The sequence below is a fragment of the Rhinoderma darwinii genome, chromosome 4 (genome assembly GCF_050947455.1).
Source record: "Rhinoderma darwinii isolate aRhiDar2 chromosome 4, aRhiDar2.hap1, whole genome shotgun sequence".
NCBI classification, from domain to species: Eukaryota; Metazoa; Chordata; class Amphibia; order Anura; family Rhinodermatidae; genus Rhinoderma; species Rhinoderma darwinii.
The window spans coordinates 168,129,778-168,149,107 of NC_134690.1; the positions used below are offsets into that span (position 1 = coordinate 168,129,778).

General features: G+C 43.4%; 1 protein-coding gene across 1 annotated transcript in view; it reads left to right on the forward strand.

Moving 5' to 3' along the window:
• PDE6D (phosphodiesterase 6D) overlaps positions 1 to 19,330 on the forward strand; it is a 557,644-nt gene that overhangs the window by 526,067 nt on the left and 12,247 nt on the right. Inside the window, exon 4 of the mRNA XM_075861829.1 lies at positions 4,203 to 4,291. Coding sequence (XP_075717944.1) covers positions 4,203 to 4,291 — 89 coding nt within the window. The remainder of the gene's footprint in view (positions 1 to 4,202; positions 4,292 to 19,330) is intronic.

Genomic DNA, 19,330 nt, shown 5'->3' on the forward strand with positions numbered 1-19,330 from the left:
TTCATTATGTCATAATCTTAGTCGCTCAGCAGAATATATGTACTGTACATGCGACTGTCAATAGTTCCAGTTGACGGCACCTTTTGGTGAAGAAATAAATTAAATGGCATGATATGATGACATATTGTGACTGTTGCGTGAGTGATTATTAGTTTAGATGCTGCTGATGTTTATTCCAAAACCAAATTTATGACAGAAACGTCACATGCTCAACCCTCAACTCATTGGAATATGTAGTCTAGTGCATAAGAATTTTTGAAAAAAGGGGTAAAAATAAGGGTTTTTCTTATAATCAATGTTTATCACCTATCCACAGGATATGGATGCAAATCAGCAGCACAGGATAATTTTTCTAAAGCGGGTGCACGCCTCCTAGGTCACAGTCCAAGAGTGACCCCTCAATCAGGACAAAAAGAAGATGAGGCAGCACTACCAAATATTTGGATAGAGATCCTTTTATTCCACGTGTGCGCAACGTTTCAGCTCAGTGTGAGCCTTTCTCATGCACACACGTGGAATAAAAGTATCTCTATCCAAATATTTGGTAGTGCTGCCTCATCTTTTTATCCGCTTGGTGGGGGTCCAACCGTTAAGACCCCCACCGATCACAGGAACGGGCTTACCTTGCTGTTCTTGAGAGCCTCCGTAATGAAGTGGTAGTGCGCATGCTAAACCACTGCTCCATTCATCACTATGAGGCTGCCGAAGATAGCGCTCTGCAGCCCCAACTAAATTAATATTGTTGTGGTCGAGCATACACACTATCGCTCCATTCCTATGGGGCTCCTAGAAAAGGCAAGGTAAACCCGTTCCTGTGATCGGTTGGGGTCTCAATGGTTGGACCCTCTCCAATCGGATATTTATCACCTATCTTGTGGATAGGTGGTGTATAGTGATAATGGGGAAAACCCTTTTAAGACAAACAACATAGAGCTCATATCTGGAATGGTTTTTTTTTTTGTCAAGTTTATGGAAAATGCATTTTGCATTTGTTTTTTTCCACTGTTATGGACTGAGTGGTTCCTATCCTTGATCTCGTCAGTAAGGGTAAAATGCATGCATAGTCACACCCAATACGGAAATAGAATGCTGAAACCAATAATGACCCTGGCCTATAAGCAATTTGAGGATCCTTCAGCAGAATACATCACTGGCCACTGTAAATTGTGTCTGTATTCTGCTGAAAAGAAAAGTAGATCCGGAGTTTTTTGTATAGAAAATTTAGCTTTTACTTGTTTCTCTTAAAAAATTACTTTAGAAAAAACACAATTATACAGACCATATATAAAAAATGTACTGAAGTTTTGATGCTCATTCAAAGCCTGTATCCAGTATCGTGAGGTGATACGACATTAACAGCAGTTCATGCGTGTGTGTATATAATGAATCAAGAGTGTTCATCAATTTTCGTGTCTAGAGATCCTTTAGTGACCAACAGGTAATAATTAATGACCAACAGGTACAAGAGTATGAGGCTCAGTGCCCCCCTACCCGTATGGATGTCATCCGTTTTCTCTGACAACCTTTAGAGCTTGCTGTCCGATGGATCAGGAAAAAGCTCTCCTTATCGGTATAAAGGATCTCCTCTGTGAACTCTCTTAAAGATTTTAACTACATTAAGAGAGTTCACAGAGGAGATCCTTTATACAGATAAGGAGAGCTTTTTCCTGATCCATCGGACAGCAAGCTCTAAAGGTTGTCAGAGAAAACGGATGACATCCATACGGGTAGGGGGGCACTGAGCCTCATACTCTTGTACCTGTTGGTCATTAATTATTACCTGTTGGTCACTAAAGGATCTCTAGACACGAAAATTGATGAACACTCTTGATTCATTATATACACACACGCATGAACTGCTGTTAATGTCGTATCACCTCACGATACTGGATACAGGCTTTGAATGAGCATCAAAACTTCAGTAAATTTTTTATATATTGTCTGTATAATTGTGTTTTTTCTAAAGTAATTTTTTAAGAGAAACAAGTAAAAGCTAAATTTTATATACAAAAAACTCCGGATCTACTTTTCTTTTCTATTTATATTACGGAGAATTCATTAAAAAGAAGTCTGGATGGTGGACTTTATCTTTCATCATCATTCATTACTTGTATTCTGCTGAAGTCAATAGTGGGGAGTTTGGAACTTCTAGCAGGGTTAAGCTGCCAATAAACATGAATGTTGGCAGATCCTGTACGTACAGTATATGTATGGGGCTTTCTGACTTTCCCCAAAGGCAAATGTTGAGAATGAGGATCCTTTTGTTCTGCTGATAGATAAGCCACTGCTCTCTGTGTAGTGGGTGGCCAGCTTTATTGTAGGGACTGATTGGTCCTTTTTCTTGCATTTGTAGTCCTTTTAATATGTTATAAATAAGGTCTGCTGTTCTGGAGGTGCTGTCTCTCCTTGAATTCGTAGTGTGAAGTTGCTAATAATAGTGACCCTCTGTCCATAGTCCGGATGAAAGAAGGCTTAAGCTGTTTTAATCACATTAGAAGATAACGCCTCAGCCATTCTGTTAGGACCTACACTCCTCTCCAATGTGTGAACATCCTTGTTATAGACCAATACACTGAAACAAATTGATTTCATGTAATAGGGACACACATTATATTACATTCATTTATTGATGCCGACAAAGGGTCATCGGACAATGCGTTGGTCTTCTAAAATCAGCATCATCCACTTCTCTTCGTTACCACCCAGCTTCTGGCAGTTCACAGACACACAGCGTGTCCTCGCGAGATCACGCTGTCACGTCACTCACTTCCTCCCACAGGAACTTCATCGCGTCGGATGAGCGAGGACACGCTGTGTGTCTGTGAACTGCCAGAAGCTGGGTGGTAACGAAGAGAAGTGGATGATGCTGATTCGTCAGCATCATACACTTCTATTCACAACGCCCAGCTAGTAAAAGAAGTAAAAACGCCCAGATGTAACGAACACAATACACGCCCACTTGGACATAACTTTAAACACGCCCAGTTGTACATAAGAAAGGCTCATTTGCATAAATATAAAAATGGTCATAACTTGGCCAAAAATGCTCGTTTTTGAAAAAAAAAACATTACTGTTATCTACATTGCAGCGCCGATCTGCTGCAATAGGAGATAGGGGTTTGAAAATCTGGTGACAGAGCCTCTTTAAAGTTGATTATCTACATAGTTCTTCCAAACACGTCGACAAGACACTCTGTCACTGGTGGAAAGCATGCCCGTTTGCGCAGACTCTCTCAATTTAAAATTATTAAAGTTATGGAAAGTACTGAGTAACCACATTCACTTTTTTTCAGTGGAGAGGCCTGTCCAGTGGGTGGGTTTAGTGGGGTCACAGTAGGTGTTTTAAATTGACTTGTCATTAAAGGGGTTTTGCCACCAAAGTGTTTAAAGGGGTTGCCTCACGTCAACAACCTCTATCCATATTCTCTTTTGAGGGCATGTGGACGTCAAAGAGAGGGTCCCCCACTCGGGGCCTCTCTCTATGAGTCAGAACTTTGATGAATCCAGAGTGTCGATGCATTAGAAAGATGGCCATTAATTTGCCGCTGAAGGGGAAACGTATAGCCAGACGCGGCTTCCCCAGCTGATCGCCCGGGATTGGAGATTGATTGATTGCTGTGCAATCTTCTTTTTTTTTCTTGGCGAGACAAACCCTTTAAATACATAGGAGAGTCTTTTAGAGAAAGTGAATGCAAGTTTTGGCATATCTATTTGAATTGCTTAGGATCTTTTCTTGGGTTTACAACTGTTGTGTGACTGGAAGAGAAGGGGGTCATTTTAGATTGGTGCCGCATGTTCATTTTTGATAACTGCAATGAGGCTGTGGCTACATGGCAATTTTCAGTTGCATATGAAATTCAGTTGTTCCTTATGTGAAAAAAGTTACAAGCAACAATAATATCAGGGACACATTTCTTCATAGAGAGTAATTGAAGTCATGATCATGATTTTACAGCGGTTTATCGTCGCTGTGTAGCCTCCGAGTAACACTTCGTCTTCTCCTTTGTTTGTTTGCTGTGCTCTGATGTTTGTGACCGGTGCCGTTTAATTTTGGAGTCTCCACATTTGAATATGTTCTTCACTCCGTGCCTGAGTTTTAAGAGACACGGCAGCCTCTTTGCATCTGTCAATAAATAATGTATGCTCGGCTGAAAGCCTTTGTGTTCTAGACCACAGCAGGTTGTATTCCTTAACCCTATTAGAAATTCAATGATTCTTCGTGATGGTGAGACAGGGAAGACCATGTGGCAAGGAGCAGATGATTTGTCATTTCCAGGAGTAGAACATGAAGGTAAGCTCCATGATGTTCTTTTAAAGTCTTCCATTTTATTGTGTTTTATCCCGTTAAATAATATTACCAGAATGTAAAATCATTTTTGGCCATTATGGGTAAGGCTAGAGTTACAAGTTTTGCTGTGAGCCTCCGCCCATAAGTATTGTAGGACTCTGTTCATATTTGCATTGGAGGCTTGCCTTGGACCCTCCATCGTGAATTCCGTCAGATTTGACGGGAAGAATAGCACAGCATGCAGCGCTGTTCTTCTCATCGAAGTGACGGACTGCACAACGGATCCTGACTGACCCCATTAGAAGTCAATAAGGCGCCGGTGGTATCTGTCTTATGACTTTGTCTTGTGGCTTCTGTTATAAATGGAAGTCGCAACACTGATGTGAACAGCGCCTTAGACTATGTGAAATTGTCGTGCGAGAAGGATAACACAGCATTGAATTGTGTTGCTTTTAGAGTGACTGGCATGGGGAATCCATAATTGTCAGATTCTATGTGACAGTTGCATGGCAGGTGCATTAATCATAATTATGGCATTGGGCATTGTAATGGACATGCCTCCACAGTCTATCGCTGTGTACCCCATCCTAATCCTATGTGTACCATTTTGTTATATGTGTGTGTGTGTATAATAAAATTTTAATAACCTTGCAAATACAGTTAAAAACTGATCCTGCATTAAAGCCAGAATACAGTTGTTGGGTTTCTCCTATAATATATTGCTCTCTCTTTTTTCGACATCATATTACTGCACATTTCTTGATGTAAAAACTATACTTTCCAAAATGCAAATCATGAGCTCAAGTGCTGTGCCAACCAGAGCCAAAAGGGATTACTGCGGGATTGCAGCTCAGAATCCCGCAGAGTTACTAAAATCCCCCCACCCCCCGAAAATCTAAAATTCAGCTGATGCAATGTATTTGAAAGCTACTTTACTGTAGATTTTATCCATATGTAAACTGTAAAATGCTGCTCAAAGGGGAACATACAATTTAAATATTAGCAGATGGCACACAATTTAAAGTTTTTTTTTTGAGAAGCATGAAATGGGTGGTGTCGCTCTTTGCTTTACAGGTGTGTTTTTTTAAGGTTACATATCCACATTTTCTGCCAGCAAAATTAGTCTTTTAAATAGCTGTACAGACAATAGGAAATGATGGATATTTATCTATAATTTTATTTCATTTTCAGGCTCTTAAGCTGACCCTTCCTGTGTATGATTTTACATAGTGTCTGCAAAAAGTTCTCACCCCTTTAAAGGCTGGAACACAATGGATATAACTTTTTACACCGTTGGACAGAAAAATACTTAAAAAAGGGTCGTCAAGGACTTCTATTGATAGCCTATTCTTAGGATGGGCCATCAATGTTTGATCGCTGGGGTCTGACCCCTGTCGATCAGCAAAATATAGGGGCTGCGGTGCCCTGTCCTCTTCATTGTTTACACCGGCGCAGCGGTTTGTCCGTACAGGGATCTATGCCTGGTACTGCTGCTTATTCCCAATCAAAAACCTTACTTAGTCTATGTACACCTATTGAAACTTTTTTTTTTTTTTAATAGTAATGTGTATCAGTGGGATTGGTGCAACTTTGTAAAAACCTTTTATTAAATATTATTTTTACTTCTTGAGATACAGCTGCTTTGTATCCTGTATACAGAGCAGCTGTATCTTGTGCTGAGACCTGAATCCGTCAAGTCAGCGGGACTGATGGGTTTAGTGTCAGCGGAGACACGCAGGATCCACCTGTTATGATCACATCTAAGTTATGAACCTAGACGTGATCGGTAACCGCTCGATCCTGTGTGTCAGAGACACACTGGACCCGCTGTCACTGAACCCGTCAGTGCTGCTAATCTGACGGATACAGGTTTCAGCGCTAGATATATCTGCTCTGTATACAATATATAAAGCCGCTGCATCTCAAAAAGTTTAAATTATTTTTAATTTAATTAAGTTGCACCAATCACACTGATACACATTTTTATTTAAAAAAAAAACCTAAAAATTCAAAGGTGTACGTTGCCTTTAACCCTTTCGCTGCCAAGGTTTTTTGGTTTTTTTAAAAACATTTTGCACTTCTGGCAGCAGGACAATTTTTTTCACACTTTTGACATGTATACAAAAACCTAAAGTTCAAAATAAAATATCATACTAAACCCCTATACCTATACTACCGGTCAAAAGTTTTAGAAACAGCTACTGTAAAGGATCTGCCAGGCACTGCTTCGGGGTTAATTCCCAGAATTAATCAGTCAACACCTGAGTGTACATCCCTGAGACAGACACCAGCTTCCTCCACTCAGGCTGGCAGGCTTAGGAGTGGGAGAGCCTATCGCAACCTGGCCAGACTCAGCTAGCTCCCGCCCTCGGTCTATTTAAGCCTGCTCTTCCTGTCCATCTGTGCTTGTGAATTCTTTCCTTGAGGTTTCCTGGCCCAGCTACAGCTCCTGCTACTTTTTGATCCTGCTCCATACAGACCCCGGCTTACCGACTACTCTTCTGCTTTTCGCTTTGTACCTCGCACTCTCCCGGCTTGACTCGGCTCGTTCACTACTCTGTTGCTCACGGTGTTTCCGCGAGCAACTGCCCATTTCCCTTGCTTGTATTCCCTTGTTTGTTTGTCGTGTTTGTCATGCACTTACTGAGCGCAGGGACCGCCGCCCAGTTGTACCCCGTCGCCTAGGGCGGGTCGTTGCAAGTAGGCAGGGACAGAGTGGCGGGTAGATTAGGGCTCACTTGTCCGTTTCCCTACCCCCCCCCCACCATTACAGCTACATTTTTCCAGTTATTTTCTACATTAACACAGTTCTAGTACAGCGAATAATGTGAAATGGTTGAAAAGTAAGTTAAAACCTGAAAATATGAATTTTTTACCTCAAACGCAACAATAGTCTGAATTTATGATTTTAACCAAAGGGCCTTTTTCAGGGAAGACATCAAGGACATCTGCTCTGCAGCACAGAACACAAATTATGGTTTGAAATTGGATGCAAACTATTCCTACAAGTGTCTCAACTTTTGGAGATTACTTTCAAACCCTCTGATTCTATATAACCAGTGTTGGAACAGACTGCATTACAACACCCTGTAGGGCAGGATTTGGACTGTTTTGCTCATCTGGACAGAGCACATTGCTATCATAATTGCAAGAAGGCAATTAACAAAGAAGGCAGACAATTATAACTCTTAGAAGTGTAGGTCTTTTCTATAGAGAAATTACCAAGAAATCCAAGGTGACAGTCAGTACAGTTTCCTATACCATCAAAAGGCACTTGGAAACTGGTGGAAACTCTTGACAGGAAGAGGTCTAGCAGACCAAAGGCCACTACAAAATCAGATGACAAGTCTTTAACCCCTTCCCGACATCCGCCGTATATATACGGCGCACGCCGGGTGGTGCAATATGGAGCGGGCTGAGACCGCTCCATAAAGCGACTGTGTCGGCTGTGTGTTACAGCCGACACTTCCGGGTAACGAGCGGGATCCCGTTCGAGCGCGATCCCGCTTGTTTATCCCGTTAAATGCAGCGTTCAATAGCGATCGCTGAATTTAAATGACTAAAAACAGGGGGCGACCCCCTGTAACGTCCCAACGACCCCCCCGCCGCGGCAAGATCGGGGGGAGCCGTTGGTTGGCACGGTAGCCTGACGAAGTCCCCCAGGTCCGCCATCTTTGTATTCCTATGACGCACTGCCTGTGCAGGGCTTCATAGGAGACTGTCAGAATCGCGATATACATCAATACATTAGTATTGCAGTATATCGTGCAAGCGATCTAACAAGTAAGAAACCGTAAAATAGTTTTTTTAACAAATAAAATAATTAAAAGCTCAAAAAAAAACCTTTCCATTTTCCCTCAAGCACAATGTAAAAAAAAGAAAAAGCTAATATAACTGGTATCGACGCGTCCGTAAAAGTCTGAACTATTACAATATATCATTATTTAGTCCGCACGGTGAACGCCGTAAAAAATTAAAAACATCAGAATTGCTGTTTTTTGGTCCCCCCTTCTCCCACAAAAATTAAATAAAAAGTGATCAAAAAGTCTCACATACCCCAAAATGGTACCAATATAAATTGCAGCTCGCCCCACAAAAAATAAGCCCTCACCCGCTAAATCGACAGAAAAATAAAAACGTTATGGCTCTCAGAACGTGGCGACAAAACTCAAATTTTATTTTTAACAATCAGTTTTTTCCTTGTAAAAGTAGTAAATCTTAAAGAAAACTATATAAATTTGGTATCGCTGTAATCGTATTGACCCGCAGAATAAAGGTTAACATGCCGTTTTTACCGTACGGTGAACGCAGTAAAAACAAAAAACAACCCAAAATGTTGAGGAATCGCTGTTTTTTTTTTCCTATTCCACCGCACATAATTTTTTTGTTCTAATTTCCCACTACATTATATGGTACAAAAATTGGTGCTGTAAAAATCTACAACTCGTCCCGCTAAAAACAAGCCCTCATACGGCAATATTGATGGAAAAATAAAAGAGTTATGGCTTTTGGAAGGTGGGGAGGAAAAAACAAAAGTGAAAATCTGAAAAATGGCTGCGGAGGGAAGGGGTTAAGAGTCAACAGTTGGCGTGATCGCCGCCTCACAGCACAAAATCTTGAAGCCCAGCTTAATTCAGCAAAAAATAAACAAGTTTCCATTTCAACTGTGAAGAGAAGACTTCTATCTGCAGGTTTGACAGGTCGAATATCCATAAGAAAGCCAGTGCTAAGATTGAAAAATGAAGAAAAGACTTGCCTGGACAAAGCAGCACCTCCATTGGACTACTGAAGAGTGGAAGAAGGTCTTATGGACTGAAAAATCTAAATTTGACATCTTTGGTACATCACGCAGGGTTCTTGTACGTCGTAGAGTACGTGAATGGATTCTTCCTCAGTGTGTGACACCAACTCTCAAACATGGAGGAGGAAGCGTGAGGGTCTGGGGGCTGTTTTGCTGGATCCAGATTTGGTAACTTGCACAGGGTTACCGGCACGCTGGAGAAAAAGCATTTTGATACAGAATTTTGATATGCCATGCAATACCCTCTGGTGTACGTCTACTCTGTATTGCAGCAAGACAATGGTCCAAAACATACTTCTAGGTTATGTCAGAACTACCTAAGAAGACCAGAAGAAGCCGGTAGGCTTCAAAGAATGGAATGGCCTGCACACTCTCCAGACTTAAACCCCATTGAGCTTGTTTGGGATGAACTGGACAGAATGGTGAAAGCAAAGCAACCTTCAAGTACAGTACATTTGTGGGAACTTCTGCAACAATGTCGAGAAGAAATTTCTGAACAATATCTGAATATTGTAGAAAAAAATGCCTCGATTTGTGTAAAGCTGTTATATCACCTTAAGGTGGCTAATTTGAATATTCAAAAAACTAGATTTAGTTTGTTGAAACAAAGTTAATCCATTATTTTTATTCATCTTAACTTGTTTATTCTATGCTTTCATTTCAAAGTACATTTAAGACATTAAGCTGTGTGTGTGTGTATATATATATATATATATATATATAATCTATAAAAACTGGAAAAATGTAGGTGTTCCAAAACTTTTGACCGGTAGTGTGTATATTTTCTGAAAGATAACTGGCACATTGTCAAAATGCCTCTCCGCACCTTATGCACACAGGCACCGTCATGCAATCTTGTATTAAAATCAGCCGCTGCGGGGGATGCTTGAATATATGAATAAAATTGGACTCATACTTCTGGTGCTGGTGGCAAGTATAAGTTCTACTCCTAAACTACGGAGCATTAACTAATAATTGATAGCACGCGTAAATCGGTGTGTTTTTCACTTTTTTTATGCTACCCTCAGATAGGGCAGCATAAATGTCTGACCGATCTGCTTTAATTAAGGCTTTGTTCACATTTGCGTCAGGGCTCTGTTCCGTCTGCGCTTTCCGTCGGAATGGAGCCCTGACTGACACAAACGGAAACCAGAGGTTTAGGTTTCCATCACCATTGATTTCAATGGTGAAGGATCCGTTGCCAATGGTTCCGTTTGTCTCGGTTGTGCAAGGGTTCCGTCATTTTGGAATCTATAGCGTAGTCGACAACGCTGTTGATTCCGTCAAAACCTCTGGTTCATGTTTGTTTCAGTCAGGGCTCCGTTCCGACATGAGCCCTGACGCAGATGTGAACAAAGCCTAACTGTGTTAACTAAAACAATTATTATTTTTTTTTAATGTTTTTTTTAGTGGAACTAGTTGGAAGCGATCATTTATGGTGACTGTCTGTGGATGAAAATTTATTTTCTGAATGACGGAAATTGTTTCCATCCATCAGAAATGTATTGGACATTCCTGTTTAGTGATAATCGTTATCGCTATGAGTGTAGCGTGTAATGGGTATCGATAAACAAGTGGTCAGAAGATTTTCAGCTAAAGATCGTGTACGCACGGGATCGGGACAGTGTAAAATGTACAAACTTTATTGATGTTTGTGTGTGGTGCAAGTGCTTGGTGCGACTTATTTGACTTATGTGATGGAACATATGTAGTTGTATTATTGTAAACTCTCCGACATATGCCCCAACAGATTTTTATCTGGAAATATGTTTTAACTATACCTAAAGGGATATTCAGTGACTTGGAAAATTCCTTTTATCCTTCTTTTGTTTTCGTGGTGTAATTTTTGCCATGAAGTTGACTCATAAGTAATTGGCCTTTAAATTTACAGGAATATTTATCCTGCAATCTTTTTTTTATAGGAACTCGATGTTTCTGCGTGGTTGATGTTTATTCCTTGCATAATCCAGCAAAAATATGGCTATTCTCCTAAATGCAACCTTTATTTACAAGTACATCATATGGGCAAAAGTATTGGGACATACCTCTTAATCATTGAATTCAGGTGTCTCATTCAGTCCCATTGCCACAGGTATATAAAATCAATAATTTAGCCATGCAGTCTGCCTTTACAGTGATTTGTGAACTAGTGGGTCGTTCTAAAGAGCTCACTGAATTTGAGCCTGGTCCTGTAATAGGAAGTCAGTTTGTGAAATGTCTTCCATCCTAGATATTCCACGATCAAATGTGAAAGGCATTATTGCAAAGTAGAAGTGTTTAGGAGCCACAGCAACTCCGCCACAAAGTGGCAGACCAGGGTCACGCATAGTGCATAAAAGTCGCCAACGCTCTCAATAACTCAATAACTGCTTATAAAACTTCTCTGAGATTAAAGAGACTCTGTCACCAGCAGTGGCGGATTAAGTAAACCATGGGCCCTGGGCTGTTCCACAAGCTTGGGCCCCCTTGTCCACCACCGCCCTGCCACGTCATGTCTATATTAAACACCACCTTTCTGTGTGAGCATTGACAAATGGGTGCTACGATTCCCCTTGTCAAAGGGCTGTGTCCCTACACACTGACAGTCTCCAACCATCGCTGACAGTATCACACTGTGTAGGGACACATCCTCCTGACAAGGGGAATGGTAACACGCATTTGTCTATTAGTACTGGGTACACAAAGACTTTATGTGGAATACAAGGATTTCCGATAACTGACATGTCAGGAGAGGGGACAGATCTATAAATGCAATGACTCACAGGAGATGTCTTCACTGATGGGTCGTTCTCTTTTCTTCTCCATCTGACACAGACCGTTATGGCGACTTCTCCTGATGACTGTAGAGTTTCCTGATGAGAAATCTTTTCCCCTTGATTCTGTAGCCATTTTCAGCTTCTATAGCAACATAAAAATTCAGAAATAAACACCATAAATTGTCTTATACCCCAGACCCCTAAGCAAATTAAGACCCAGGCCCACACATTAACTCAAACCAATAAATTCAGTCCCCAAGAGGTAACTAAACTTTTAAAAAACATTTTGTGTGTCATCGTGAGAGTGATATGTCAGAAGTTTTGATTGATGGGGGTCCCAGCATTGAGACCACCACCGATCACTAAAACAAAGCAGCAGGAGTGCTCAGGTGAGCGCTGTTCCACTTAATTTCTGACTGTCTTTTCTCGGTGCGGTGTACGGACTCATAGACTTTCTGTTGTGCCCATAGACCGCATGCTCGGCTATCAGAGCAAAGACGATCAGAAACAAAGTGGCAAAGCACTCACCTGAGCGCTTCTGCCACTTTGTTTCAGCGATTGGTGGGGTCTCAGTGCCCGGACCCTGACCGATTAGAACATTTGACATGTCACTATGACATGTAATTTTTTTTAAAAAGTTTCGGTTGTTACCCTTTAAGCAGTCAGACACCCCTCCCCAGTGCATCTGACTGACTTCTGAGTGCCCTATGGGAGGGTCTAAGTGTCTGACACTTAGGGCGGATTTACACGAGCGTGTGCGTTTTCCGCACGCAAAAAATGCGGCGTTTTGCGCGCGCAAAAGGCACTTAACAGCTCTGTGTGTCATCACCATATGATGCGCGGCTGCGTGCCTTTCGCGCAGCCGCCATCATTATGACACTCTGTATGTTTGTAGCACCTGGTGCTTTTCTGTTTGCAATCATAGTTATACTGCTGTTGAGCAAATCACGCACGTCCCACGGAGGTGCCTCCGTGAGGCATGCGTGATTTTCGCGCACCCATTGACTTCAATGGGTGCGTGATGCTCAAAAAACGCAGAAATATAGGACATGTCGTCAGTTTTACGCAGCGGACTCACGCTGCGCAAAAATCACTGACAGTCTGCACTGCCCCATATACTTGCATAGGTCCGTGTGACGCGCGTGAAAAGCACGCGCGTTGCACGGACGTATTACACGTTCGTGTAAATCTGCCCTTATGGCTCTTGGGGGGGGGGGGGAAGGCGTTATTCCCCTATAGAACCCTGAACAGTCAATCAAACGCTCTGCCCCCTCCCCCCCTGCAGTATAATAACTACTGAGGGCTCCATGGGGGAGATTATACTGCAGGGGGGGGGGGGTTCTGAGCATCTGACTTACTGCAGAGGGCTCTATGGGTGGGAAATTATTTTGCACACAAAAAATGTAAGATTAAACACCCTATATACAATTCACACTAACACCGCACACTATATATTCAAACCACACAAACTATATAGACTTACATTATAGACACTATAAACACAGCACACACTATATACACAGCACACACTATATACACAGCACACACTATAGACTTACATTATGACACACACACACACAAAAACACACACACACTACATAGACTTACATTATAGAAACTATATACACAGCACACACTATATAGACTTACATTAACAAACACACACACACACACACACACACACTTACTTACCAGTCTCTTCCTCTGCGGTGCTTGTCTCTGGCAGCCTCCAGGACCTTAATCATGTGACTGTGACGTCACCACAGGTCCTTCACCCTCTAGTTTCAGTTTTGCCGTTATCAGGCAGCTGCTGGAGATTTAAACAGGAGGGACAGTGTACAGCTACACAGAGGAGCAGACTGTCAGGGAGACTCCAGCACCTGCCCATCACAATCTCTGACAGTCTGCTCTCTACAGCTGATGTGCTGTGCCCCTGTTCCCTGGCCGCAATTGACTCCCCCTGCACATTCCCCCCGCCTCTTTATCAGCACGTGGGACCGATGATCACTAGAATGCGGCCGGCAGCAGCAGCCCTGGAGAGTTTTGTTTCACTTGTGTGCGGTGTGGGAAGCTATGGGCCCCCTGCAAGCCTTGGGCCCTGGGCGACCGCCCGAAACGCCCATATGGGGATCCGCCACTGGTCACCAGTTTATAACTGCCCTATCTTCTACCTAATCTAATAGGCGCTTTAATGTAGATAAGTAATGTTTTGTTTAGTTTTTTTTTTTTTTTAAAACATTTATTTTTTACAAAGTTATGAGCATTTTGAGTGTTATGCAAATTTGTTCTTAATGCCCAAGTGGGCGTTTTTTTACTCTTGACCAAGTGGGCGTAGTAAAGAGAAGTGTATGATGCTGACTCAGCGTCATACACTTCTCTTCATTCATGTCCAGCTTAATCCACGGCACAGCTTGATCACGCTGTGCTATCACTCCCGTAGTTCCTTCACACAAGCGACTGGAGTATGACCAGACATCGCCTCCACTTAAAATGCTCATAACTTTGTTTTTTTAAAACGTTTATTTTTGAGGAAAAAAAACCACATTACTTATCTACATTAAAGCGCCTATTAGATTAGGTAGAAGGTAGGGCAGTTATAAACTGGTGACAGAGCCTCTTTAAAGAGGCTCTGTCACCACATTATAAGTGCCCTATCTCCTACATAAGGAGATGGGCGCTGTAATGTAGGTGACAGGAATGCTTTTTATTTAAAAAAACGATCTTTTTTCACAACGTTAGGAGCGATTTTGGTTTATGCTAATGAGCTTTCTTAATTCCCAAGTGGGCGTACTTTTACTTTCGACCAAGTGGGCGTTGTACAGAGGAGTGCATGACGCTGACCAATTGGCATCATGCACTCCTCTCCATTCATTTACACTGCACTAGCGATATAGATATATCGCTATGTGCAGCCTCATACACAAACCCTAACATTACTAGTGTCCTGATAATGAATACACATGAAATCCAGCCTGGACGTCATGTGTACTCAGAATCCTGATACTTCTGACTCTTTTTTTTGTGAGATTCCGGCAAGTGAAACCAAATCTCGCGAGATCACGGATGTAAACGAGATTTCGTATCCGTTGCTGGAATCTCACAGAAAAGATTCAGAAGTGTCAGGATTCTGAGTACACATGACGTCCAGGCTGGATTTCATGTGTATTCATTATCAGGACACTGTAGTAATGTTAGGGTTTGTGTATGAGGCTGCACATAGCGATATAACTATATCGCTAGTGCAGTGTAAATGAATGGAGAGGAGTGCATGATGCTGATTGGTCAGCGTCATGCACTCCTCTGTACAACGCCCACTTGGTCGAAAGTAAAAGTACGCCCACTTGGGCATTAATAAAGCTCATTAGCATAAATCAAAATCGCTCCTAACGTTGTGAAAAAAGATCGGTTTTTTAAATAAAAAGCATTCCTGTCACCTACATTACAGCGCCCATCTCCTTATGTAGGAGATAGGGCACTTATAATGTGGTGACAGAGTCTCTTTAACATCCACACAAAAACTTTGCTCTGAGATCTTCATGGCATGGGTTTCTATGGCCGAGCAGCTGCATGCAAGCCTTCCATCACCAAGTGCTACGCCAAGCATCGGATGAAGTGGTGTAAAGAACGCTTCCACTGAACTTTGTAACTGGAAATGTGTTCTGTGGAACTATGAATCACGCGTCTCTATTTGGCAGTCTGATGGACGAGTCTGGGAGAATTTCAGGAGAACGTTACCTGCCTGACTGCATTGTGCCAACGGCAAAAGTTGGTGGAGAAGGTATAATGCTATGGGGTTGTTTTTTTAGGGGTTGGTCTAAGCCCCTTGGTTCCAGTGAAGGGAAATCTTCATGCGTCGGCATACCAAGACAATTTGGACAATTGTATGCTTCCAACTTTCTGGGAACGGTTTGGGGAAAGACCTTTTTTTGCTCCAGCATTACTGTGCACCAGTGCACAAAGCAAGCTCATGGTTGGGTGAGTTTGGTGTGGAATAACTTAAATGGCCTGTACAGAACCCTGACCTGAACCCCATTGAACCCCTTTGGGATGAACTAGAATTGAGATTGCGAGCTAGGCCCCCTCGTTCAACATCGTTGTTTTACCTACAAATATTCTTCTAGATGAATTGGCAAAAATTCCCACAGACACCCTCCAAAATCTTGTAGAAATCCTTCGCAGAAGTGTGGAGGATATTTTACCTGCAAAGGGGGGTTTAACTCCATATTACTTCCATAATTGTATTTAGAATGTGATGTCATAAATGCTCCTGTAGGTGCAATGTGTAGGTGTCCCAATACTTTTGTCCATACAGTGTACTTATGTTTTTGTTTTTTTGTTTTTCATAGGATATACGCCATTCAGCTATAACATTATAGCCATTGATAGGTAAATCGAAGAAGGCAAGACAGCAAAGGGCTTGTTCACATCGTTATTTTCCACTGAGGGGTTCCGTCGCAGGTTTATGTCGGGTTAACGCCTCAGCGGAAAGTCAAACGGAAACCTCATCTTCCGTTTCCCTCACCATTGAACTCCATGGTGACGGAAACCTAGCTAATGGTTTCCGTCTGTCACCGTTGTGACAGGGTTCTGTTTCGGACGGAATCCATAGCGCAGTCAACTGTGCTATTGATTCTGTCCAAAGCGACGGAACACTGTCACAATGTCGGGTGACCAGCAGTCCGAGACTGCAAAGAAGCCTTCAGAGAACGCTGAAGTGGTTTTTACCGCTTTTGCCTCTGTACTCACGTACACCGCTCAATGAGCACTGTGCATAGAATAGAGCCAGTACATCTGCCGATATTTTTATTGGTCCCGGTGGTCATGTGACTGTCAAAAATCCATGACTTCATCCATGTGGCAAATAAGATAGTTTATTAACAAAACCCCAATAAAGTCCTGTAACGTTTCGACACACACATGGGTCTTTTTCAAGCACATGATCGCTGGATGCCAGTAGTAGGAGGCTGCTGCTGGGTCTAACTAAACCCAGCACAGCCCTATCGGTAACAATAGTTACTATAGCAGGGCGGATTTTTTACCCTGTAACTGGGTCTGCTGTACAGCCCCAGTTACAGTGGAAAGGTATAGTGTAAAAAAAATTAATAAATTTATAAAATAAGATTTCCCCCAAAGGTCTTCTCTGATCATTGAGGGACAGACCATAATAATAAAAAAAATATAAGAGGTCGTGGCCAGCTATGGAGCAGTGAAGACGTGTCCTCCTGAGCTCCCTGACTATACCTTATTAAATCGACTGGTATCCAGCTTTTGAAATGGGGAAAGCATCCAAAAACCGAGGACGAGACCCTCGACTCATTCCTCATCACCACAAGGGGAAATCGGGGCTTGAGGCCCAGACCCGGACGCAAGATGGCCGACCATCTGTACCCTTGAGCCTGCCCGGATCGTTCACCCTTGCCGGACACCCTCCCGCTCCAGAGGAACTGTCGGCAGCACATCTAGCTCTCCCTCCACAACACTCGGGGGAGATTGCTGCCCATCGACCAATGTCTGCGGCGGCAGCCGCACAAGATAGCCGACTGGACTCGGGGGCCCGCTGGGTTGCATCTGACCTGGGACTCCGGACCCCTTTACGTGGCAGCTTTGTCTTCGACCCTGCAGGATCCTCAAGACTCTGGATCCCTGCAGGAATCCAGGGTCTCCACAGCGGAGGATTTAATTCCTCCTGCCAAAGTTCAGCCTGCAGGCTGCCAGCACTTGGACGATGCCTGCTCCAGGCCGCAGCCACATGTGACCCAGTCACCAGACACAAAGCTGTCTGCATTACTGCTGTTTGTCTCCAATCAACCGGAACCCACCGGACATCATCCCGCACGCCCTGAGGCGTTACCCCGTCCATGGGGGAAACTGCACAGCAGACTTCATGGCGAACAGACTGGGAGTACAAGGGCCCTATACCCCTAATTCATGTCTCCTCTAGTAACGTCGGGGCACCAGTGCCCTATATTTCCTAACAGGGCCAGCAGGTGGCTGTGGGATCCCCAGAGTGGTCCTCTAGCTTCTCTTGGGGGGAGTCCCCACGCATCTCCCCTCCTGCCGTGCATGCAGCCTGTGCGGTTTCGCTCCCCTCACAATGGGCATTATCGACTGGCCATTCCCAACACTATGGGCCTCTGAACACTGCTTCACAGCCAATTGGGATTTCACCTCCTCTGACCCTCGAGGGGCTTCCGGCTATCTTCCGACAGGACACGCCTCTTCCTATGTTTGTACCTGTTTATAATCCAACATGTCATGGTGCTAACAGGCTTGCAACCCTATCGGACATACGCCAGTTGGTTCAAGCAATACCTGCTAAGGATGACATGTCGTCCTTTGCTAAACAAATTGTGGAGGAATGCAGACTAGAATTCGCTCAATTTCATACTGAGCTCTCCTTCGTTACTAATAGGGTCGAGACACTGGAAAGAGACTGTGATGCGGACTCCCTAACTCTCACTTCTTTGTAATCTACTGTACAACATCACTCCATCCAGTTGTTCACTCTAACAACATCTGGATGACATTAAGTATCGCAACAGGAGAAATAGTCTGAGAATCCGTGGGATCCCTGAATCAGTCCCCACGTCTGACCTCTTCTCCACTCACTCCAGACACTCATGTTGAACTTGACCATGCCTACCGTGCTCCACGTCCACCTAGCCTAGATGAATATCGTCCAAGAGATGCGATATGCCGTGTTCATTTTTATGCCATCAAGGACTCCATCTTACAGAAGGTCCGGCAGCAGTCCATAATCCGGCATCAAGGCGCTCAAATACGCATCCTACCCGATTTATCCAGGCACACGCTGGCGCAAAGGTCGATCCTCAAACCATTACTGGTGAAATTACGTGAGCGGAATCTCTCCTACCGTTGGGATTTCCCTTTCTCACTGATAATCCGACATGAAGGATGTGTACTTACCTTGAGGTCACCTGATGACCGCCCTCCACTTTCTGCGAGACTTGCGTCTCCCTCACCTGTTTCTGCCGGACTGGCCATCCTTGCTGTCCAACACTGCCAGCAGACCACCAATCTTCCCTTCCATCTCCACGAGAGGGTCGTCCTCAGCGGGGACCTAGGAGGATATCCAGACATCGACCGGAACGTACAGCCCTCCCCTCCGTTGGGACACTGCGTGATCTGCTTAATATTTGTGGACATTGCTCATTGTTTTGTGGCTACATAGCATACCACTCTTAGCTTGCCGTAGTAAACTGTCTCGCCACATATGTGGACTAACTTTAGAGTACTCCCCCGTTACCTGACCCTACTCCTGTAAAGTTACTTTCCCTGTTTAATCACATGTTGCTTAGTTATTTTGCCAGTCGATCAAAGCCACTTTATCATTATGTCAGGGGCACCGATGGCTCTGATGCATAGCTGTTACATCCCCCTCGTACGTTTTGGACCATTCCAGGGCGCTTCTAGTGCCCTATGGTCTCCTGAATGTTTACACTTAGGTTACGTGGCAGTCTCCCT